The sequence below is a fragment of the Podarcis cretensis genome, assembly GCF_951804945.1.
Source record: "Podarcis cretensis genome assembly, chromosome: 13".
Classification (NCBI taxonomy): Eukaryota; Metazoa; Chordata; class Lepidosauria; order Squamata; family Lacertidae; genus Podarcis; species Podarcis cretensis.
Window position 1 is genome coordinate 14,660,901 of NC_137182.1, and position 25,203 is coordinate 14,686,103.

General features: G+C 45.8%; 1 protein-coding gene across 2 annotated transcripts in view; it reads right to left on the reverse strand.

Moving 5' to 3' along the window:
• Positions 1 to 4,263: 4,263 nt before the first annotated feature.
• The window catches only part of PIP4K2B (phosphatidylinositol-5-phosphate 4-kinase type 2 beta), a 43,315-nt gene continuing 22,375 nt past the window's right edge, over positions 4,264 to 25,203 (reverse strand). For both annotated transcript variants that reach the window (XM_079949837.1, XM_079949838.1), the window contains exons 4-10: positions 24,126 to 24,278; positions 21,946 to 22,092; positions 20,602 to 20,640; positions 17,357 to 17,470; positions 15,355 to 15,613; positions 12,742 to 12,845; positions 4,264 to 11,176 (exon numbers count right to left, since the gene is read on the reverse strand). In XM_079949837.1, coding sequence (XP_079805963.1) covers positions 11,096 to 11,176; positions 12,742 to 12,845; positions 15,355 to 15,613; positions 17,357 to 17,470; positions 20,602 to 20,640; positions 21,946 to 22,092; positions 24,126 to 24,278 — 897 coding nt within the window. In that variant the 3' untranslated portion in view covers positions 4,264 to 11,095. The remainder of the gene's footprint in view (positions 11,177 to 12,741; positions 12,846 to 15,354; positions 15,614 to 17,356; positions 17,471 to 20,601; positions 20,641 to 21,945; positions 22,093 to 24,125; positions 24,279 to 25,203) is intronic.

Sequence of the window (25,203 nt, forward strand, 5' to 3'; positions counted from 1 at the left end):
TTCTACTAGGCTTTTCATTTATAATACACAAACTTTATCACTTCTGAAAACAGTAAGCAATAGATGGTCATTAAGAAAAATCCATTCGAAGATTATTACAGTGGATCCTTGGGTCTCAAACATTTCGGCTCCCAAATGCTGAAAACCCAGAATTGTGTGATCCAGTTTTTGAAGGTTTTTCGGAAGCCGAACGTCCAGTGCGGCTGTCAGCTATTGTTTCCTGGGCACCTGCGCCAATCGGAAGCTACGCCTTGGTTTTCAAACGTTTCATAAGTTGAACGGAATTCTGGAACAGATTACATTCGAGAACCAAGGTACCACTGTCGTGTTTATCAAGTTCCAGCACAAAGTAGTATTCTGGGTAAATTATTGGCTTGATAACATTAAAGAAACTTGGATCTTCCACTAGCCCAGCTGTCAACCTTTTCATAGGTTATATTCCATCATATTTACATATTTCAAGACCACTGAAAGAGGTAAATTTGAAGTCTCTTGTAAGATAGTCTTTTTCGTCAAGTGGAAAGTCTCCCGTACAGAATATTCCTTATTTATTATGTTGCAAGTCCCACCAGTACTACAGAAGGACTGGAGTTAGACGATGACCTTACAGGACTTGTGTTAATTGCGCACGTAAGTGAAATTGCATAAATTTAGGAGTACACTCCAAAAAGCCTCTAAACACCCATTTCTCCCTTGCTGTTCTGCTCTCTTTCCCTCCACGCAAATCGCTTTTCAACTAGGGTTGAAGCTCTGGGGCCAGCTGGAGGACGTGGGGGAAATCTGGGACCGCTGCTGTTCTATCCCATGGATCAGCTGTTAAGGTGGGGAGGCTGAGCAGCCTAAACAAAGCCCTGCTGTGCCTGAGGTCTCTGGGGCTTCCTCTGCCTTGACTGACCTCTTTAGGCTCCTGGTAGGATGCAGGTGGCGCTGTGGGTTAAACCACAGAGCCTAGGGCGTGCCGATCAGAAGGTCAGCGGTTCGAATCCCTGCGACGGGGTGGGCTCCCGTTGCTCGGTCCCTGCTCCTGCCAACCTAGCAGTTCGAAAGCACATCAAAGTGCAAGTAGATAAATAGGTACCGCTCCGACGGGAAGGTAAACAGCGTTTCCGTGCACTGCTCTGGTTCGCCAGAAGCAGCTTAGTCATGCTGGCCACATGACCCGGAAGCTGTAGGCCGGCTCTCTCGGCCAATAAAGTGAGATGAGCGCTGCAACACCAGTCGGTCACGACTGGACCTAATGGTCAGGGGACCCTTTACCTTTACCTAGGATTTCCTCACAAGCCACAAGGACTCTCCAGCTCTCTCTCACGCCATAAGAATATGATTCTATTTATTTACGTAATTATTTCCCAGCACTCCACGTATATGTGTTCACATGTAAATGGGTGGGTAGTGCCTGTCTAGAACTTCCTGCAATGTCAAGTTCATTTTTCTGTAGTTTTGATTGCCGGCAGGGAAGCCTAGAGTAAGTTTGCTCGGAAGTGCAAAACGCCTGCTAGCCTCTGATAAAAACAGATTCAAAAGCCGTTGTCAAGCTTCAATTTCCTTTGAGACAGCATGTGGAACAAACAGATGGATTTTAACGCGATCAGTAGATCAGATCCCCTGAAGCTTTAGTCATTTCAAGCTAGTTATCTGTTAACACAGGTGGGCTTTGCTCGGAATTCCTCTAAAACCTAAAGCGGTGAAGTTAGTTCACTTTTGGAACTGGAAGAAAAGGAAAGCTCTACATTTCCGGCAGGTTTTCAGCTTCGCAGAAAGGCCAGGGCAAGCCATGGTTTACTGAGCACAAATGAATCGCGCCTGTTTTGCTCCTACCTCCCCGCAAGCACTGAGAGAAACCAGAGGTGGCCACAGTGTCTTGAGAACAAACCTCGCCAACACAGCCATTGGGAGGAAGCAGATGATAGGAAAGGGCAAAAGCCAGACATTGGCACATTGACTTACTGCAGACTGTTTTTTTTTGTTTTTGTTTTTACAGCTGCATACATTTATTTTAATTTGCAATTCTAAATAGAAAGTCTGGGATTGTTTTCTAAACTTTCTTTTTTTTATTAATTTTTTTAAGAGAATTTTTCTTTTACAAATTATATAAACACACTCATATTCAAAATAATAGACAATTTTTTTTTTACTTCCCCCCGCCCCCTCCGCAATCCTCATACTTTTATATTTATTCCACATTTCCTTTATAACTGTATTGCCAGTTTGTAAATCTTTACGGCTCTTTTCCCTTTTACAATACCCTTTCTCATTCACAAAGCCTCTTTAAAACCAACTAGCGTTGTCTGCTCATCACAAATATTTTCCAGATAAATCGTAAACTTTCTCCAGTCCTGAGTGAACTTGTGGTCTTTTTGGTATCTAATTTTTCCTGTCAATTTGTCTAGTTCAGCAAAGTCTATCAGTTTCTGTCTCCATTCTTCCAGTGTCGGTAATTCTTCTTGTTTCCATTTTTGGGCCATTAAGATTCTTGCCGCAGTCACTGCATATTGTAAAAGTTTATAGTCACTTCTATTAATTTCTCTTCCTGTGATTCCCAACAAAAAGGCTTCTGGTTTCTTCACAAACATATATTTAAACATCTTTTTCAACTCATTGTATATAATTTCCCAGAAACCTTTTACTTTCTTACACTCCCACCACATATGGTAAAACGACCCTTCTTTTTCGACTTACTGCAGACTGTTTTGCTGGGTGGGCTAAATAAGTAACAAATTAATTAATTAATAATAAATTTATACACCACCCATCTGGCTGGGTTTCCCCAGCCACTCTGGGTGGCTCTCAACAAAATATTAAAAACATGATAAAACATTGAACATTAAAAACTTCCCTAAACAGGGCTGCCTTCAGATGTCTTCTAAAAGTCAGATAGTTTTTTTCCCCCTTGACATCTGATGAGAAGGCGTTCCAAAGTGTGGATGCGTTCCAAAGGCCGTCTGCCTGGTTCCCTGTACAGTGGTACCGCCGGTTTCGAACTTAATTCGTTCCGGAGGTCCGTTAAGCTGTTCATAACCTGAGGCGCGCTTTCACTAATGGCGCCTCCCGCTGCTGCTGCGTTGCTGGCGCACGACTTCCGCTCGCATCTCGGGCGAAAGTTTGCAACTGGGAGCATCTACTTCCGGGTTAGGTAAAGGTAAAGGGACCCCTGACAGTTAAGCCCAGTCGCGAACAACTCTGGGGTTGCAACGCTCATCTCGCTTTACAGGCTGAGGGAGTCGCCGTTTCTCTGCTCTGCAGACAGTTTTTGGGGTCATGTGGCCAGCATGGTGCAACGGAACACCAACACCAGAGCAGCGCACGGAAATGCCGTTACCTTCCCGCCGGAGCGTTATCTATTTATCTACTTGCACTTTTTGGCGTGCTTTCGAACTGCTAGGTTGGCAGGGGCTGCGACCGAGCAATGGGAGCTCACCCCGTCACGGGGATTCGAACCGCAACCTTCCGATCGGCAAGCCCAAGGCTCAGTGGTTTTTAGACCACAGCTCCACCCGCGTCCGGTTAACGGAGCTCTTAACCCGCAGTGTTCGCAAGGAGGACGGTACATAACATGAGGTTCCACTATAACCTCACTTCTCGCAGTGAGGGAGCTGCCAGAAGGCCCTTGGAGCTGGACCTCAGCATCTGGGCTGAACGATGGGTGTGGAGATGCTCCTTCAGGCATACAGTGGTACCTTGGGTTAAGTACTTAATTCGTTCTGGAGGTCCGTTCTTAACCTGACTGTTCTTAACTTGAAGCAGCACGTTAGCTAATGGGGCCTCCTGCTGCTGCCGGAGCACGATTTCTGTTCTCAAAGTTCTTAACCCGAGGTACTATTTCTGGGTTAGTGGTGTCTGTAACCTGAAGCGCATGTAATCTCAAGCGTATGTAACCCGAGGTACCACTGTACTGGGCTGAGATCCTTCCCAGCCCCTGCTATTTTGACAGTGAGTGTGACTGGGCACCTGTCAGTCACTGGGTGACATCAAACGAAACACTTCCTTTGCCTGCAGGGATTGAAATCACATCTGTGGGTAAAGGGCACTGGGCTTTTCAGACACCAACTTTCACAGCTTCAGCGGCACTTGCAAACCCTGCTTTGGTCAGGGCACCGCGGCTTTTCCTGAGTGCAGTTTCTCCACTGCTGGCTTGTGGCCAAATACTTGTCTGCCTGTGATGCTGAATGAATGTGAAAATGAGTTCCTCCCACCCTGCTTCCCTTTTGAGACCCACCTCCCCAGTTTCCCCCCCGCCTCAGAAATACATTTTAAAAAAAGAACTGTACACAAAGTTTTAATTTTATTTCGTTTGTCCCACCTGGGAGACTTCACCTTGTTAACATGCATGCATTTCAAAACACTAAGTGTCTCATACTTCTTCTAGCAAACAGATAAGCACATTGAACTTTTAATCTCTATTTTAAAAAAAATGTTGTGAAAATTGAAACGGGTGCGTTTTTTCATAGTTTTTTGTTTACTTTTTTTGTCACCAGCTACTTGAACCTTTTGTGATACATCTTTAAAAACACCTTTGAGTCCACTGCATATGCAGCACAAAAAACAGGCTTTTAAAAAAAAATGTAGCTCAGCAGAACTGGCTCATGATTCCTTCACCCTGACTAGGAACACAGGAGCTGCGTTTACAATTCGTACAATTAAAAAAAAATTACCTGTGGTGACACTGTGCAGACTTGCGCTACGATTTTCATTCTTGGGGCCAAGTGAGACTGCATAGCAGCTTGTTGGTTGTCTCGCTCGCATACAAAGTGTGTGTGTGTGTGTATGTGCGTTTTTAACAACAGGAGCCTAAGAACAAGGGGTACGAACATAAACCGTTCCCAGGCTGGCTCAGATGTGCTGGAAACAACTGGCTGAAACAACTGAGCACAAAGTGGTACCCATGACCTTTGCAATAATCAATTAAGATCCACCCCAACCCGTTTTACATTTGAAAGAGGCAGACATGATTAAACAAACTTGGTTGCCATCACCAGCCCTTAAAAATCCCACAACAGTATCTTTTTCAAGTGCTAAGTGCCTGAATATAACCCACCTCCCATCAAATCACTAAAAGCATGGGATGGATGTGTATAATGGCTGTCAAACACCAGGCTTATCCAATTTACCTTTTGTCCCTGCTCTTTCCAGGTGGTTTAAAATTCCTTGTCCAAGCATTTTGTTTTTTTAATTTTGCCCTGGAGTTTTCGCCGCAAAAACTCGCTCTTTAGTGCTCAATCAGAGCAAACGTTCATTCTGGTTTTCTGCGGATTGCTGTTTGCTCCGATTGAACTTTAAAGAGCAGGTTTTCATGGAGAAAGCTCTGGAAGAAAAACAAACGCTTGGACACAAAGCTCTAAGGTGCGGACTGTGCCTGGAAAGAGAGGAAGTAAGTGTGGATAAACCCTCACTCTGCACAGAAACCAACTCTCATCTAGATTTTCTTCTCCTGAGTAGATGACCTCATCTTCTCCTTTGTGATGACCAAAGCATGCAGGTTTAAACTATGAGGACCATGTAGCTAGTAGCCACCAATAGATTCCTTAACAAATATGTCTAACTCCTTAGGGTTCAGGCTTTGGCATCACCAGAGAGCATATACCCAAGGCAAGAGAGCAGACAGAAACAACATGTACTCTGGCTGGGCACAATCCAGCTGAGAATGTGCATCTTGAGAGCAAGACTGTTCACAGGAGCAGAACTAACACACACACACACACAGAGAGAGAGAGATCCTTCCAACTGAAATTGCAATTAGGCTGCCTTTTGCTCTCTTTTTTGAGAAAGCACCACCAAGGTGTTCTCCAAGAGCCAGTAAATATTTGCTTCTGTGGTGCATGTGTGTGAGAGATTAAAAAGAAGGCTCTCAGCTGACCTCTCTTGCTCAGAGGAAAAGTGCTGGCTGTTTACAATTCTTTGCCTGGACCGATGCTGGCTTTTGAAAAGGGCGTTCTGTCCAGGCAAGCAGATATTGTTTCGCTCCACCTTGCACTTATCCACACTTCTCTCTGTCTTAAGGATCTTGGGGGGAAATGACCATATAAATCACTACTACTAAATCCGCAGGTGGTGTTCAAATGCCCAGTGACAACAGATGTGTCCGGTGGCCGTTAGGTTCAAGAGTAAGCCAGCAGCCCACTGGCTGTGCAGGCAAGCTGCGCCCTTCGTGGAAACAGCTCACACTTAGAAAAGGACATCAGGGCAAGTGCAAAAGTTTCAGAATAGACTCTAGAGAAAAAGTTAAGCACCCTTGATGCGGATGCAAAGTTGCATCGTCAGTGCCGTCACTTGGGCTACACAACAAAACTGGCCTCCTTATGGTTATGGATGCAGACAGTTTTAATGTCGGTGCTCGGGGGGAAAGGAAACCCAGAGGTCACCAAAATCCAAGGGAAAGCAAAAGGTTCTTGATGGAGTGGGGGAGAAGCTTGGGGGGGGGGATTAAGACTGTTCAGCTGCAATTCAGCAGCACATCGTAGTCACGATGGCAGGAGGCACTTCCACAGCACCAGAAGAAGCAACTGCCTTGATTAGAATATCCTTTACACATAATTCATGTTTACTGGATTGCCAGGTTCGTCTGACGTTCCATAGGAGGAAAAAAATAATCTAGTTCTGTACTATGGTGACTCAAATTCTGCCATGAACAATAAATATCCTGCCATTCTAGAACTAACTGTGCACTTTTCTGCTTATTTCAAAAAATATACTTCCAACTTTCATCGGAAGAAGAATTTGGAAATGCTTGATACTAATCCGGCATGGAAGAAGATGAAGATTGGCAATGGGCAGTGGGCCAGAATCAGACCAGCATGATGGAGCTCTCAAGTCTCCTGCCCTGGTTTCACCTGTTTGCAAGATTTCGATTTCTTAAATTGGAGGGGAGGTCTGTGGGGAGGCAAATCTAAGGGAAGAGTAAAGGGCTCTAAAGGAGCCTTCAGCATGCTTTGTGGGGAAGGGAAAACCCACCTGCCTTGACGTGTCAATCAAACCCAACATTAGCAGAAGAGGAGACAAGGCCAGCCACACAACCGTCCTGTTGAGCCCAGGAATTATCCCCAAAGGCTCCACATTAACAGCCAATAGTTAATCTGGTGCAATATGCAGAAGTGTTGCAGACCTGACCGCGTCCTCATCTACATGCAGTGGTTGGGAGCAGAGCTGAGAGGTGCCATCCTTAGGGTAGGGTTTGGTAGTTGGGGGCGAGAATGAATGGGGAGCAGCTTTGCTAAAATGGGACTTGCAGAAGAGACAAAAAGGGGAGATTAAAGTGGACCAGGTGAGGGACACAGCAGAAGGCTACAGCTACAAGAGCGGGAGGAAAAGTTTGCTGATGGGGTGCGATTAGGGAGAAGAGGCAGAGTGTTGGGGGTAGACTTTGGCAGGAAGCCAAAAACAGACAGGGGCCTCATAGCCACGGAGCAGAAAACGAATTTAGGAGAAGCAAAGGTCTCAACAAAGAGGTTGGCGCAGGAAAGGGCGTTAGTGAGAGGTTCAGAGTGGAGAAACTTGGATAAGTCACCTAGCACCTGCTCATACCACCCCCTGGAGAGCTCTTCGGGCTTAAGACTTCTCATATTTAGGTCTCCAAACAGTATCCAATAAACGGCTTGCAGTTTTGCCTACAGGTGGGCGACACATAGGAGCCCAGTAAGGTGGCTTGAATGGTTAGAGGGGTAACTGGCTGCCTGCACTCACTCCTAATGGGAGCAGCATGCTTTTTTTAAAGATGAAAAAGTAATGTCAGTGCTTGCCCCCCCCCCCCAGGGCATACAATCAAAAGGATGACTGCAGAGAGATAGTAAGGCTAGCAAGATATGGAAATGACTATGCTACTCAGGCTTTAGCTGGGCTAGGGATGAACTGGAGGGGATTGTATCAGCCCCCGAGGGTGTATTCTCTGAAAGATTTTTGCTTTTTGCCAGTGGAGAGATGGGCAGAAACAACCCATATCCATGGATCGCATTCCTCCCATTACAAGAGAACGCAGGGGTTTATCAAGCCAAAAGCATCAGGGAAGAATTGGCTTCTGAAGGGAGAGTGGGAGAAAGAGAAAAAGAGAGAGATGGTACTGTTACAGGGAACCAGGCTGAGGGCCTTCTCGGTAGTGGCACCCGCCCTATGGAACACCCTCCCACCAGATGTCAAAGAGAACAACAACTACCAGACTTTTAGAAGACACCTGAAGGCAGCCTTGTTTAGGGAAGCTTTAAATGTTTAATAGGTTCTTGTATTTTAATGTTCTGTTGGAAGCTGCCCAGAGTGGCTGGGGAAACCCAGCCAGATGAGTGGGGTATAAATAAAAAAATATTATTATTATTATTATTATTATTAGCCAGGTTGTGTTGAAGGAGGGAGCTTCAAGCAAATTAGATGAGAACAGAACTGACAAAGATGTTTGAGAGCAAGGGATTTTCAGGGGGGGCAGAAGAGAGAAGGTCAATGGGAATGCAATGGGAAGAGACAAAGGCAGAAAGATAGGGTGGGCCACAGATACTTAAAAAAGTGTGCCTTGAGCTCCCAGGATGGTCATTCCATGCGTGTGGGAGCCTGCTTCTGTACACTGATGGAGTTTGATAGACTGAATATTTAGGCCATGATGGGCGAGATATGGCCTCTGGTTATCAGAGGCAGGAAGCCTCCAGGTGCCTGTTGCTGGGGCACACAAGCAAAAGAGGGCTACTGTGCTCCTGCCAGGCTTCCCAGCAGCATTTGGCTGGCAATTGTGAGAAACAGGAAGGTGGGGCCTTTGGATCGGGTCCCAGCATGACCAGGAAATGTATCCCATCCCAGGGCTAACTGTACTGCCAAGCTTCGAAAAGGACAGACGTTGGTAGGAAGATTGTCACCAGTGTTTGGCGCGGATGCTTACGTATTTCTAATGACAACCTAGCGGAAAGTAGGGTGAAATGGCTTTTAAGAGTCGAGATGCAAGCGCCCAAGAAATGGATCCAAGAGTGGAGAATCTTCCCAGGCTGTATGCTCTTATTTCACAACGGGTTTCGAGTGCATGCTTCTAGAGAAGAAAGGTGCCCTTTCAAAGCTTTCAAAGCATTTGCAACCTGCCGACACCCCCATTCCCACTCTGAAAAGTATGCTCACATATTCACAACCAGTTGTAGTCAGCTGGGCTGGATCTACACTGATCTTCTATAAATAAAACAATCTATAATTCTTAATGGCAGTTTCCCATTGCCGGTGGAGTTCTGCTCTGCAGTGCCCTCTGGAGTCACATTTCAATAACACGTTTTTAACATTATAAATGACAAGTGTAGATCTGCCCCACGATGCTTAAAACATAGCAGATGGTTGCAGCTGATCTGATAAATTAAAGTCACAAGTGAGAAGAGGAGGGACTTTCTTATCCTATTCCTAATGAAAGGTTTCATTTAGGCTTTTAAGAAACCTTAATCTATTTACAGCATACTCCACCATTTTCAAGTTTTGCAAAACTTTCTATGTCTTTATAATTGTGGAATCAATTTTCTTTTTAATCAGGCAAGGCGGGGGGGATCCCATCAGAGAAGAAGGGGCATATACTACAAGGGAAGGGGGAAAGAAGGAAAGAAAACATTCACCACATTCTCAACAAGACAGAATCCACAAATCAAGAACTATACTACACAGCACAAGACACAAACTCCCCAACAACCACATTCAGGGTAAGAAAGGCCTATGTGAGAAACAGTTTCAAGGCAGAGTAAGCAAAGTGTCTTGATTGCAAGGTGACGGCTCAAAAACTGTTGTATCCATCTTAAAAAAGAAAACAACCCACAAACAACCCCCCCACCCCACCCCACATAAGATTTAAAACATGGAATCAATGCGTTGCATTCCAAATCTTCGGCAGTTTCAACAAGCGTGGCTGTTCAATCCAACGTTACTGTCTGCAGACGTAAGAGGGGGAAAAAGTTGCAATTCAAATGGGGCAAGAAGAGTTTGCTTTCTTGAAGAAAACTGACCTAGCACAAATTATTCCAACGTTCTGTCCTAGCTCACAGACAGTCTATCTTAGTGGTTACGGAACAGTCAGCTGCATCGATTTATAATGTTTTTTCCCCTACATTCTAGGATCATGTTCTTCCCAAAACTCCAGGGAGACAGATTTCCAACACACTGATTCACAACACAATACGCTGCTTTAAAAAGTGGCGGCCTTCTCATGGCAAGCACCATCTTATGGGATTTGCAACCAGATCCAGGGTTTAAAAAGTTGGCTGAACCATGATTAGCTTAACACTGCCAGAACATCAGTTATGTCACAGAGGCAACTGAGTCCAGGTGCTCCAAAAGAAATGTCTTTGCAACTCGTCCAGAGAATGATTTAATGTTGCCACACCCCCTTCGGAGATAGTCTCTTTGCCAAGGGCCTTCGCTGTGGTCCAGAATGACAGGTGTAAGAATTCGTCTGTAACTGCTTTCCTCCCATTGACTTGCGTGATTTTTAAAGCAGCCAGCTTGCCATCATATTCCACCCCATCTCTTTTGCCGTGAACATTGGTGCAAAATAATAATAATAATAATAATAATAATAATAATGGAGAAATGTAACCCAAAGGGGAAAGTCTCTGTTTCAATGGACTTAAAATGGCTTTTGCACATCGCTGTAACAGTTTCCCCTCCAAACGGCAAACGGTTATTCCCGTCCAGTTCTTAGAGAAAGAAGCAACAAGAGGTTTGTTTGTTTTTTCTCGCTCGGAGTGAAGAAAAGCAGGTCCAATCGAAGGGACAAATGTCTGTGGAGTTTCTGCTATTTATTCACATTTGCGCCTGACCTTCAGGAGACTGTGATACTCTTCAAAGGTAATTCCTCAGGTTTATGTTTGGATTTTTTCGCAGCCAAAGAGAGAGAGAGAGAAAGAGAAAGAGAGAGAGGGAGAAAGAGAAAGAGAGAGAGAGAAACCTCCACTTTTCCACCAGGTCAAGCGGAGTATTTGGAGGCCTACAGCTATGAGTTAGTTTTCTGCTAGGTCACACGGTTATCGCACATTCACTGAACATCACACCCCAGCAGAGTGGGGGTGCATTCCTGTTGCTCTGGAAGTCACATCCTGCACCCACCCCCACTTTGTCTTCTCCCTCTGCTTTTTTTTTTTTGCCAAGGATGGGAAGGCAACTATGTCAGGATATTGGACATAAATTCGTTGAAGCGTTTTGAATACTGCTCTGGATTGACTGTGGAAATCTCTGCTCCGGCCTGGAAAACAAAACAAACAGATTAAAGCAATGAAACCCCCTTCTGCGCTCATGACTATTGGCTTTCATTCATCCTGCTGTCAGACAATTAATCACCAGCCGAAGGCACTTGTCCACCTCTGAGCCTGAGCACCAAACGCTTAGGAAGACAGAGCGAATGATACCCTGTGTGAGTGAGCACTCTGGCCTCACTCAAAGCTCTAATTCAAACATACCATATATACTTGACTATAAGCTGACCCGAATATAAGCCGAGGCACCTAATTTTAGCACAAAAAACTGGGAAAACTTATTGAAACGAGTATAAGCCGGTTCACCACACCACAAACTTGGTGGTGGCGGCAGCAGCGGAGGAAGAACAAGCAGCCTGAAAGGGCTCCTTTCGGGCTTCTCATCCCTCCGCCGCATGCCTCACTCGAGTATAAGCCGGGGGGGGGGGCCTTTTTCAGCATAAAAAATGTGCTGGAAAAGTTGGCTTATACTCGAGTATATATGGTACTTCAATTCATGTCCATAAGCATTCTAACTTACAGGGGTGAAATGAGTCAGCAATGAAACCCCCTTCACAGGCAAGGGTTGGTGCTATAGCAAATTCTACATTGCTACCAAACATGCATCGCTTTGAGAGTTTGGAAGCCGGAAGTCACCAGTTTTGTGGAACTGGAATATAACTGTTACTACAAATGTAACTTTCTATATGGAAAAAAGGGATAAAATATTATTATTATTATTTTAAAAAGAGTCTGGAAGATTAGCAATTTATTTGCTTGCTTGTTTAATTTCTATACTGCACTTTATCAGAGGAATGAAGGGCGACTTGTAATACAAAAACACAAAATTATACAACATAGTAACGAATGGAAACAGTAACTCCTGTCACACATACACAATTTAAAGGCCGTAAATTGTATAATTAGCAATTTAAGAGGAATGTTCTTGCCTGACCCCTAATCCCCCCCCCACTGACCCACATCAATCACCCACTGAAAGAAGCTGGAGTTTTGCTTCCTCAAACATGTTCAGTTACAGGCAAGCTATCTAATCACCCACGCCACGCTGCGCCAGTTTAGTGCAGCACACGGGGACTCGCCAAGCAGGCGGCTCAGTTCGTGGGTGGCTCATGGGCCGGTTAAATGGCCTCTGTGTGCCACTTCTGGCCCAGGGACCTTAGGTTGCCGACCCCTGGTTTAGACTTATTACAAGTTATTGTGAAGTTTAAGTTAAGTCTGCTGCAACTGGATTTCTTACAGACAGTGCCAATCCAGAATGTACTGGATTTGTGACCATTCTGCTCCTTTGCCTTCAGTAGCAGTAAAGCTCTGCTGCATGAAATGCCTCTGGTCTCTTTGGGAATCCTGCACATGTTTAAGTTGTTACTCTGCTAACTATACATTGGAATCTACTCCGGATCAATATTGAGTAGAATTTACGGTAAATGACAGACACAACTTGTTTAATTGATAAAGACGGGAGAAAAATGCCCCCCCCCCTTAACACTAGAATTGCATTCCATGAAATTTTCCAGCAATAGGTTCTGAATGAGCAAAAGGAATGGTTTTGTCTTACCCCGTGTTTCACAGTTTTTGCAGCGTGCGCCGCTTTTTTCTTTGTGTCATACGGTGTGAGGATATCTATAATGGCCATGAAATAGACCTCCTTTTTAGGGGCACCTGATTACAATGAGAGAGGGAGAGAGAGAGAAAAACTGGTTAATCAGGCAAAGAGTCATATTTAGGGCTGGCCGCCTACTCTTCGGCTAGCAAGCACAGTTCAAGTATGGCCAAATGTTTTTGTGGCTAGATCTGTGAGCTGAGGCCACCTTTCCAGCCCAACAGAGGGGGCATGTGACTGTAGTATCTTGCTGACAATCTCAATGTGGCAGAGCATGACCAGAAGTCAGCAGCTGCTCTGAGTATCTGCAGAGCACCTCTCCAATTGGCTTCATGATGCTTGATTGGCAGTTGATTTGTTTTGATTCCCCCCCCCCGCCCCCCAGAAAAGGGCCTTCCCACTGCCAATGCACCAGCCCCCCTGGCTTTCGAATGGAGGGGGAAGCAAGAGAAAGGACCACAATAATAAGGAAATGAAAAGCAAGTATTGCTCAGACACACCTAGCAGAGACCAATACCTGTTAAGAGACAGGAGTTCTCTCCACGGAATTATCATGTTATTAAGATTAGCGATTTCCCAACTTTTAGGGAACCCGTAACAAACAGAAACCTATGTGCATTTCAAAGGATTCTGGGACACAGTCTAGGCCACAGTCTGGTTTATGCAGGACACTGGCCAGGCCTGCTGGGCCTTAGACGATTGATCCATGGGCACTGCAAGTGTGCCCAAAAACAGAACCAATGCTCTCCGCTGTGGTTGCACATTGCTGGGGAAAGTCAGGGCTATGTACACACACACACACATAAAATTTGCTTCCTATCCAGTGCATTCCCATCACTGGTTTGTGAAGACATGTACACAGTATGGTACGCTGGCTGAGACCGTACCTGTCTGTGCACTGTCTCGCCAGAGTGGTGCATGCCCTGGTTACCTCCTGCTTGGACTTCTGCATGGGGCTTCTGCTCTACATGGGGCTACCTTTGAAGGTGACTCTGAAACTACAACTAATCCAGAATGTGGCAGCTAGACTGGTGACTGGGAGCAGCTGCCGATACCATAGAACACCGGTCCTAAAAGACCTACATTGGCTCCCAGTATATTTCCAAGCACAATTCAAAGTGCTGGTGCTGACCTTTAAAGCCATAAATGGCCTTGGCCCAGAATACCTGAAGGAGCATCTCCACCCCCATCATTCAGTCCGGACACTGAAGTCCAGCGCTGAGGGCCTTCTGGTAGTCCCCTCATTGCAAGAAGTGAGGTTGAAGGGAACCAGGCACAGGGCCTTTTGGTAGTGGTTCCCGCCTTGTGGAACGCCTTCCCGTCAGATGTCAAGGAAATAAACAACAATCTGACTTTTAGAAGACATCTGAAGGCAGCCCTATTTAGGGAAGTGTTTAATGTTCGATGTTTTATCGTGTTTTTAATATTCTGTTGGGAGCTGCCCAGAGTGGCTGGGGACACCCAGCCAGATGGGAGGGGTATAAATAATAAATGATGATGATGATAGCCACAATCCATGTCTATCCTGTAGATTTCTGAGAAATACTATATTCTGATGCATTTCCCCTTGGAACCAGTTTGAATCTGATTTGCAGACATGTTCCATAGGAAGGGATCCATGCGTCCTCTCTCCCCACTGGTGTGGACAGACAGCAGACAACTTGGAAATGCGTCAAACTGTACAGATGCGTACAATGATGTGCAAATGTGATACAAAATGCAACAGGGGGAAATTATCACACTATATTTTAAGAGGGCAATGTGTACACAGCTAAGGTTTGGTGCAAGCTGTCATGCATTGGGACGGAAAGAGTAGGCAGGCAAGGGAGTTTTGGTGGTTGGGTGATGGTGGTTCAGGGAGACAAGGGTCTCGGAACACCCAAGAGAGGTGCTTCTCATACTTGGGTCCCCAGCTGTTGTTGGACTACAACTCCCATCATCCCTAGCTGGCAGGACCAGTGATCAGGGATGATGGGAGTTGTAGTCCAACAACAGCTGGGGACCCCAGTTTGAGAAACACCGCGAGAGGTATTTCAGATTATTTTAATTTCATTCAACTAGCCAGCCACAATTTTAATAATAAATAATAATAATAATTTATTATTTATACCCCGCCCATCTGACTGGGCTTCCCCAGCCACTCTGGGCGGCTTCCAAAAAAATATTAAAATACTGTAATACATCAAACATTAAAAGCTTCCCTAAACAGGGCTGCCTTCAGATGTCTTCTAAAAGTCTGGTAGTTGTTCTCTTTGACATCTGGTGGGAGGGTTTTCCACAGGGCGGGTGCCACTACTGAGAAGGCCCTCTGCCTGGTTCCCTGTAACCTGGCTTCTCGTAGTGAGGGAACTGCCAGAGGGCCCTCGGTGCTGGACCTCAGTGTCTGGGTAGAACGATGGGGGTGGAGACGCTCCTTCAGATATACTTCAGATATAATTTTGTTGCAAAATGCCTGTGGTCCGGGAACCTATCAACACAACACTCTGGCTTCCATCCAGAAGACTTTAGACTGGGCTTCCCATCTCCTCCTTTCCACCCTATTCCCCCACGCCGAACCCAAACACTCACTTTCGTGGCTTTTCATAGCGTAGACATCCACGGAGGGATCAAACTCCCCAGGCCCAAAAAACCGGGGGAAGTTGAGAAGGTTCCCGGGACTGTCAGGCGGGGTCCCGTAAGAGCCAATGGGGTTCCCACCAATGCCGTCGTTCTCGCATTCTTCGTCTTCTGCCCGGTCCTCAACTTCCATCTCCTCTTGCTCAGCACGGTCCACGTCGTGAATCCCCACCAGCAAACTGTAATCCATGATCTTCAGCTGCGCGAGAAACTGGAAGCCAACAGAAAGACATTCTCTCTCTCTCTCTCTCTCTCTGTCTCCGGCTGCTCTGATTTCAAGCTATGATCCTTTTCAAACTCCCTGCATCAGCTTCAAGACCCTAGACCTCTTACCCTGGACTCCTGCATACTCCTGTACCTTTCTGTTCTTCCTAATCCTTCCTTCTGTCCTGTTTTCGCTCTCTAGAATCAATTCAGAATTTACCAAATTCACCCTTTTAGTCCAAAAGCCCCCATTCTCCATACCAGCAAATGACAAAGGCAAACTTTATTCTGGAATTAAGACTGGAGGAACACTACGTTCACCATATATATAGAAGATATATATAGATGGATAGATAGATAGATAGATAGATAGATAGATAGATAGATAGATAGATATGGATTGTGGGCTGTTGTGCGACTGTTCCAGCCAGAACCGTGTGCAGTCCTGACCAGGTGGCAACAAGAACTCTGTTTTTGACGCACCAGTTTGATCCTGGCAGCTCCTGAGGGCATGATTCTCTGCCTCTTTTCTGTCAGCCTCCTCTGGGTTCAAAGAACTGCCCTTCCTCTGCGCTCCCTATATATATAGGCTGAGCTTCACCTCTTTGAGGTTAGGCGATCGTGCTGCGTTTTTGTGTTGGCCCAATCCTACCGGGAGCGCAGAGGAAGGGCAGTTATTTGAACCCAGAGGAGACTGACAGGAAAGAGGCAGAGAATCATGCCCTCGGGAGGTGCCAAGATCAAACTGGTGCATCAAAAACAGAACAGTCGCACAACAGCCCACAATCCTCTTATGTCTGGGAAGTCACGTGACACCAGATAACCAATCCAGTGCCACTGACTGGCTGATACAAAACTCCTGCCTTTGTCCAACCCGGGCAATTTGTCCTTGAGGGAGACCACGGCATCTACCGTCTGCGCTCATGACTATTGGCTTTCATTCATCCTGCTGTCAGACAATTAATCACCAGCCGAAGGCACTTGTCCACCTCTGAGCCTCAGCACCAAACGCTTAGGAAGACAGAGCGAATGAAACCCTGTGTGAGTGGGCACTCTGGCCTCACTCAAAGCTCTAATTCAAACATACCGTATATACTCGAGTATAAGCTGACCCGAATATAAGCCGAGGCACCTAATTTTAGCACAAAAACCTGGGAAAACTTATTGACTCAAGTATAAGCCGGTTCAGCACGCCACAAACCTGGTGGTGGCGGCAGCGGCGGAGGAAGAACAAGCAGCCTGAAAGGGCTCCTTTCGGGCTTCTCGTCCCTCCGCTGCCTGCCTCACTCGAGTATAAGCCGGGGGGGGGGCTTTTTCAGCATAAAAAATGTGCTGGAAAAGTTGGCTTATACTCAAGTATATACGGTACAGTGGTATCTCGGGTTACATACACTTCAAGTTACATACGCTTCAGGTTACAGACTCCGCTAACCCAGAAATAGTGCTTCAGGTTAAGAACTTTGCTTTAGGATGAGAACAGAAACTGTGCTCTGGTGGTGCAGCAGCAGCAGCAGGAGGAGGGGGCCCCATTAGCTAAAGTGATGCTTCAGGTTAAGAACAGTTTCAGGTTAAGTACGGACCTCCGGAACGAATTAAGTACTTAACCCGAGGTACCACTGTACTTCAATTCATGTCCATAAGCATTCTAACTTACAGGGGTGAAATGAGTCTGTAAAGATCCCCCATCTATCCTATCCAGGTTTGTGGACAAGCTTTCCGCACATTCGCATTTTCACTCAGCAAACCCTACCTCGACGTCTCGCTTCAACTTCTCCAAAAAGTTCTTTTTGCTTTCCTCTCCAACGTGGAGCTTTTGGCCTTCGTTCAGAAAGTCGTTGTCCTTGAAGGTCGGCAGGTCCTTGGCCTAGAGAGAAGACGGAACTGGAATAAGTGCAAAAAATATATATAAATCCCTCAATTTCACGTTGAGGCTGGATGAGATCCAAAGAGGCCACATCTAACCAGGAAAGAGGCCTTGGTCATAACAGGACGCTCACCCAAAAATGTCAGCTCTCTGAGGTTATGGGAAAGGCAAATTGGACGCTGGAAGCGTTTAGGGTTAAGATGAAATATACAACGGGAATTATCGGCCGGGAGCTACTGGGGGCTAAAGCTCAAACAGCCAGAACAATGCTCTCTCTGACACTTATGGCACAACTCTTCTGGCAGCAAACTGAAAGGCACCAAGGGCTGTGATGTCTTCTGAGGCTGCAGGGTGACTTTTCCAACCCTGGGGAAATTTGGTTTCCTCTGGTTTGTTGGGACCATAAAAAGCTGCAGTGCTGCCACACTTACAGTACACGAGTCCTGGGTGCAGTTTTTTCTCACCCATCTCAAGAATGACAGTGTAGCCTTGCGGACGGGTCAAAGCGGCCTGTCTACAAAACTCTTATTGCTGGCTGTCAACAACGCTAGCCAGAAATAGAACTTTCCTGTTTAGGGACAAGCTCTTGGATCAGCCGATTCTGGAGACAAGGAAAAAGGGAACATGTTCTGGTTGGGAGTTTCCCAGAGTTATCTGTCTAGGCACCTGGCAATCAGATATTAGGAACACCTAAAAGGGCTCAGGATTCTTAGGTCAAAATCTGCACAAAGCAGAATATCAAAATCCTACGGCCTTATATGTAGAATCTTAACTGCTCTTAACGCGGATGGCGCTGTGGGTTAAACCACAGAACCTAGGACTTGCCGATCAGAAGGTCGGCAGTTCGAATCCCCGTGATGGTGTGAGCTCCTGTTACTCGGTCCCTGCTCCTGCCAACCTAGCAGTTCGAAAGCACGTCAAAGTGCAAGTAGATAAATAGGTACCACTCCGACGGGAAGGTAAGCGGCGTTTCCGTGCGCTGCTCTGGGTCACCAGAAGCGGCTTAGTCATGTTGGCCACATGACCTGGAAGCTGTACGCCGGCTCCCTTGGCCAATAAAGCGAGATGAGCGCCGCAACCCCAGAGTCGTCCGCGACTGGACCTAATGGTCAGGGGTCCCTTTACCTTTACCTTTAACTGCTCTTAGTACAGATTTAGGAATATGACCGATTTGACTCTCTTACTCACATATATCTCTTCATCTGAGTCTTCATCACCAATATTCATCAAACATGAATATTGTATCTACCGTGGGCTCAAGTACTAGCGGTAACGAGGGCCTGAAGTTCATGAGCAGAAGCCTAGACCTTCCTCTTCTGCATTTTTCAAAAGTCAGCAGGTACGCTAACAACTATAGCCAAATGGGCAATTTTATTCCTTCCGCAACTTCCTTATGTGTGAGTGAAGAGACTTCTCCCCACTGCACTGCTCGTGATCTTCTGCTTATTTGGCAGGGTTAAATGCCATTTTCAATAACCTGCAATCACAAAAGTTTGATTTTCAAAAACCAACTGAGAATCGAAATCCAAAAAAACACTTGTCGATTCTTTACCATTCTTTTGGACATACCACCAATATGATGGGTGTGAGTATTTCCCTACAGCAGAAAAGGCCAGTCCCAAAAGACATTTTTGGTACAACTGTTTAGGGCTCTGCTGCACAGTCTGAAAGGTTTATACTCCCGTCAGGTTAAAAATATTCGGTAATCTGAATATCTAATCAACTGGCAATCCCTAAAATAGGAGAAAAGCCATCTGGCTTTTCCGGATTAGTACGAAAAACAGGACAGAATGAGGGAGAAGAATTAAAATACTTCTTAAATAACCAAATGGAAAAATAAAACATTGCATTAAAAAAAGAAATCATTTCAGGCATTTGATAAGATTCTTGTTTCTAACATGAAGGAAGCCGTTTATGACACACACACACACACACCCCGCTTACTGGAGACAAACATATATCTAGCATAATTTGAGAGGTGGAAGGGAAGCCGTAGGAATTATGTTTGCTTATAATTACAAAGAAGAATAATCCTGGATGAGATACACACACACAGAGAGAGAGAGAGAGAGAGAGAGAGTTTGAAAGGCCTGGACAGGCAGGGTAGGCAACCAGCTGCCCATTGGACTATCCAGACATTGGAGATCTCCACCTGACCTTACTTACTCACTTATTCCCCCCTGCTCCCTGCCCAATCTTATGGCTCAAACGAGTCTCTCAAGTCCAGCCAAACTGGATCAGATCCTCTGGTTTGGGGAGGAGCAACTTTCTAGAAGCGTACCAGCTGCACAGTCCACACATATCCAGCAACCACGATTACCAGGAAACCCGTGCTGAACAGCCTCGATAACCAAACTAGGGTGCCCTTTTCTCTGTAACCCATCAAAAGGGGTCCTCGCTTATTAAACAAGCTGAAATATTACAGTGGTACCTTGGGTTACATACGCTTCAGGTTACACACTCCACTAAGCCAGAAATAGGTTAAGAACTTTGCTTCAGGATAAGAACAGAAATTGGGCTCCGGCGGTGCGGCAGCAGCAGGAGGCCCCATTAGCTAAAGTGGTGCTTCAGGTTAAGAACAGTTTCAGGTTAAGTATGGACCTCCGGAACGAATTAAGTACTTAACCCGAGGTACCACTGTAGTTGGCTAGTCTGGTGATTAATGCAAGGGTAAGCAACCTTTTTTTTTCTGTCGAGGGCTACATACGCTTAGGAGCAATCCAGCAGGGACTACATGCTAACAGTGGGTAGGACCACAGCCAAAGATGGAAGCATCCTGTCCCTCCATTTCTTTCTGCTATACCCCTTTCCCTTTTTCTCCTTCTTTCTCTCTCTGCTATACCCATTTCTGTCTCTCCCTCTGATTCACTCTTTTATTTCAAATCAACAGAATGAAACTTCAAGAGAGGCTGTTGCTCCCTGCTCTCTCTAACAGTGGCAATCAAAAGTTATGAGTTAAATGGGGAGATGCAGCTATATAGCTTATTCAGCCACCTCTCCAACGCACAGCACACACTTCTAAAGCTAAAGGGGAACTGCACCCCCCTTTTCTCTAAGCCTACCAGAATTATAGCCACAGCAGCGACATTTGTAGATTTATTCAGAATGCCTTCCCCGACTGTTGCTCTTACCTTTTCCTTGTCGCTGGCTTCCCTTGCTACCGTTGAACCCTGGAAAGAAAAGGGGCGGAGACCTATTTTAGAGCCAATAAACTTAGTATTTAAAGAAAAAATAGCCCCTAGTGTTGAACCTTAGATAACCGAGCGCCTTTTTGAAGATTTCCAGCAGTGAGAGACAGACTTAAAACCAAATTCACAGTATTAACAACAAAAAAGCAAACCCACAGTATGCAACCAATGGGGTGGAAATTTGGATGTTAAAATTGCTTAAAAGTTGCGGGGGGGGGGGGGCTATGTGAAATACGGTTGCACATGTGACACACAAGTGCAGGAACTTAGTACGCAAATAGTTAACTTCTGGCTACCATGTGCATAACGTAGGTAGCAATTCTATGGAAGCAGATATTCTATGCATCGGTCAGGAGACTCTCTCACACGGCCCAGAGGGGCCCCAGATGTCTAATGTAGAAATCCCTAAGAAAGCAGTGTTAATATCTGGTTCCCTCAAGTGGTCTCCAATAACCTCTCACAAGCCTAAACTCTACCATGCGGTGTCTGAAAAGGACTTCTGGCACACTAGATGCAATTGTACAAAACCACCCTACAGCTAAAAGGGACGCGGGTGGCGCTGTGGGTTAAACCACAGAGCCTAGGGCTTGCCGATCAGAAGGCTGGCAGTTCAAATCCCCGCTACGGGGTGAGCTCCCATTGCTCGGTCCCTGCTCCTGCCAATCTAGCAGTTCGAAAGCACGTCAGAGTGCAAGTAGATAAATAGGTACCACTCCGGTGGGAAGGTAAACGGCGTTTCCGTGCGCTGCTCTGGTTCACCAGAATCGGCTTAGTCATGCTGGCCACATGCCCTGGAAGCTGTATGCCGGCTCCCTCAGCCAAGAAAGCGAGATGAACACTGCAATCCCAGAGTCGGCCACGACTGGACCTAATGGTTAGGGGGTCCCTTTACCTTTACCCTACAGCCAAACCCTCGAAAGCTGAGATTCTCAGGATACCACACTCTCATGACGAGAGACGTGATCCACATGCAAGCAGGTAACCTGTGAAATATCTGAAAGCATCCTTCCCCCTCTTCCCCATCCAGTTTGTTTATTTGAGCATTTCTAACTATGCTCTCTCTCACGTGGTATGCAGTAAAATAACTAAAACACCTCCAATGTCCATCTCCTCAGGAAGAAAACTGTCAGACTAACCACTACAGGAAAGAAGTTGGAATGTAATAAAATGTAATAACAGCACCCTGGATCAGGCCAGCGGCTCATTTGGCCAAACATCCTGTTTTCACGATGGCCAGTCAGATGCGCAGAATGTGGCTCCACGCAAGAATGTTATAACGTCCCTCACCTTGAGATCGTATTTCCGATGCACTGTCAGCCGATGGCTGAACACGTTCCTGGTGACCACCATGTATGTTTCCACGCCGTCTACAGTGAGCCTGTACATACCAAGGAACTGGGGGAGAAGCGTATTCCCATGGCATTCCACAATGAACTAAAGAGGAGAGGAGGTGAGGAGAAAACAAGAACAAGAAGTTTGTTAGAATCAGGCCACAGATCTTCAGCACAGCTTGATCAAAAGGGACAGGACGGCTTCAAATCTTGCAAGTGTATTTGAGACACTTAAACATACAAAAAAAGGTAAACATTTCACAACAAGAGTTTGGAACCCGAAAGGATTCTTTCTTTTTAGATAAAAGAAACCTTTGAAGGTGACCCGGAAACTGCAATTATCCAGAATGCGGTAGCTAGACTGGGAGTGGCCGAGACCATATAACACCGGTCCTGAAAGACCTACATTGGCTCCCAGTACATTTCCGAGCACAATTCAAAGTGTTGGTGCTGACCTTTAAGGCCCTAAACGGTCTTGGCCCAGTATACCTGAAGGAACATTGCCACCCCCATTGTGCAGCCCGCACACTGAGGTCCAGCTCTGAGGGCCTTCCGGCTGTTCCCTCATTGCAAGAAGTGAGGTTAGAGGGAACTAGGCAGAGGGCCTTCTCAGTAGTGGCGCCCGCCCTGTGGAACACCCTCCCATCAGATGTCAATGAAACAACTATCTGACTTTTAGAAGACATCTGAAGGCAGCCCTGTTTAGGGAAGTTTTTAATTTTTTAAATTTTTTAAGTTTTAAAAGTTTTTAAGTTTCTTTTCCTTCTCCTCCTGCGATGAGGCTACATTTTATTATTTTAATGTTCCATTATTTTAATGTTGTATTTTATTTTTGTTTTTAAGTTTGTAATCATTCATCTTGTTTTTATTATTGCTTGTAAGCCGCTCTGAGCCTGGCCTTGGCTGGGGAGGGTGGGGTATAAATAAAAAATTATTTATTATTATTATTATTATTAATGTTTGGTGTTTTATCATGTTTTTAATATTCTGTTGGGAGTTGCCCAGAGGAGCTGTTGTTGTTATAGATAAGTGATGATGATTATTATTAATGATTTCTCCTTCTGGAACTGTCATACACTCAGGTATACATCCTCCAGTACAGATTTGGGTTTCTGTGGCGGCTGCTCTGCTCCCAATATATGTTTAGAGAGCAGTGAGTAAAGGCTTGCAAGGAGTTATGGGAGAGTGAGACCTGCGGCATTGTATTGGCTGTGATTTCCTGTGGCAGAGAAGGCTAGACTGTGGCCCTCCAGTTGCTGCTGAATGTGGAATGCCCAGGGAAGTTCGCCTGGCACCTTCATCATACACCTGTAGGCGCCAGGCAAAAACGTTCCTTTTAACCAGGCCTTTCCTTTGGTTGATCTGATCTACATCCTACGCCCTTTTAAAATGTGGCTCTTTTTTGGGGGGGAGGCTATTGGGCTGTTGTTTTTATTTTTATTGTGTACAGTGGTACCTCTGTTTACATACTTAATTTGTTCCGGAGGTCTGTTCTTAACCTGAAATTGTTCTTAACCTGAAGCACCACTTTAGCTAATGGGGCCTCCCATTGCTGCCACGCCGCCGGAGCATGATTTCTGTTTTCATCCTGAAGCAAAGTTCTTAACCCAAGGTACTATTTCTGGGTTAGCAGAGTCTGTAACCTGAAGTGTATGTAACCTGAAGAAAATGTAACCCGAGGTACCACTGTATTTTGTGGTCTTATATCTTGAATTTATTCTGTGAACCGTCCTGAGACCTTCAAGTATAGGGAAGTGTATAAAAAGTGTATAAACTCTAATAATAATAATAATAATAATAATAATAGTGTTCCTGGATTCTTTGAAAAAAATCTGTTAACCTTATGGGGCTCCATGGTGAAAGCCTTGCATACCCAGCATTGGAAAACCAGAGTAGGAACTAGCTCAATTCAGTACCAGAAATGTCAATTTAGACTGCAGTGGGACTGAGGACAACCTGGCTCTACTGTGGGAACCTAGCAGAGCAGATAATCAGAACTGCTTTCTTGTCCAGTGCTGGGAGGGCAGGAAGCTCCCGTAGAGAAATGACCCAGAATCCAGGCATTACCAGAAATAGCACTTCTCAGTAATGCTAGGTTAGTGCTTAAGACACCCTTTTTCTCTCCACCTCCCTTACTTGGTGGTACTTCTTCAGGATGTTGTGCATCTCTGCGACGTCTTCACTCGACACCGCCTTGATGACAAACCGCCGGTCGTAGGTGGTGAGGAAACGGACCCCGCAACGGCCGTGGCTGTCACTGTACACCGGGGCGCTACGCGTCACAGAATTCTACAAAGAGGAAAACAAAAGAACGAGGAGGAGATGCACCGGCCGCCTCTTCAGACCAGCCCTGTGAAAGTTGGAGCAACTTCACTGGATGCAGGAGTAAGAAGGACATTGAACGCTGCATCGGAAGCACATCGTGCCATGCCAGTAGGGTGCCAGGCCTTATGCACAACAGAGCTCCATTATGTTGGCATGCCTGCACTTTAATATAGGTAAAAGGTAAAGGCAAAGGACCCCTGGATGGTTAAGTCCAGTCAAAGGCGCCTTTGGGGTTGCGGCGCTCATCTCGCTTTCAGGCCGAGGGAGCCAGCGTTTGTTCACAGACAGCTTTCCGGGTCATGTGGCCAGCATGACTAAACCGTTTCTGGCGCAACGGGACACCGTGACAGAAACCAGAGCGCACAGAAACACTGTTTACCTTCCCGCCGCAGCGGTACCTATTTATCTACTTGCACTGGCATGCTTTCGAACTGCTAGGTTGGCAGGAGCAGGGACAGAATAACGGGCGCTCACCCTGTTGCGGGGATTCAAACCGCTGACCTTCAGTGCCACCCGCTCCCCTTAATATAGAGCACTGCGAACAAAACAAAACAGTACGCCCCTCATCTTTCAGATCCTTGACATTGCAATAATCCCAGTTTTAAACTGGTTTTTTTGCAACTGAAACCAAGAGTTGCTGTCTGTTTGTTGCTGCTGACTTTAAAAGGTAACCAATCTGAGGAATGCATTTTGAACCAGCAAAAATGGCTGCCCCTTAGGAAACTCCACTAACCACTGGCTGGAATGTTTATGAATATTCTAACTGCTCAGCCAAGGGTAAAGGTTAGCAATAAAATATCGAAGTAGCTAACTAACTCTTTGGAATCAGTTCTCTAATTTTACCTCGATCTAGTTTTAGCAGAGTTAGAGACATCACCTTGCCAACAAA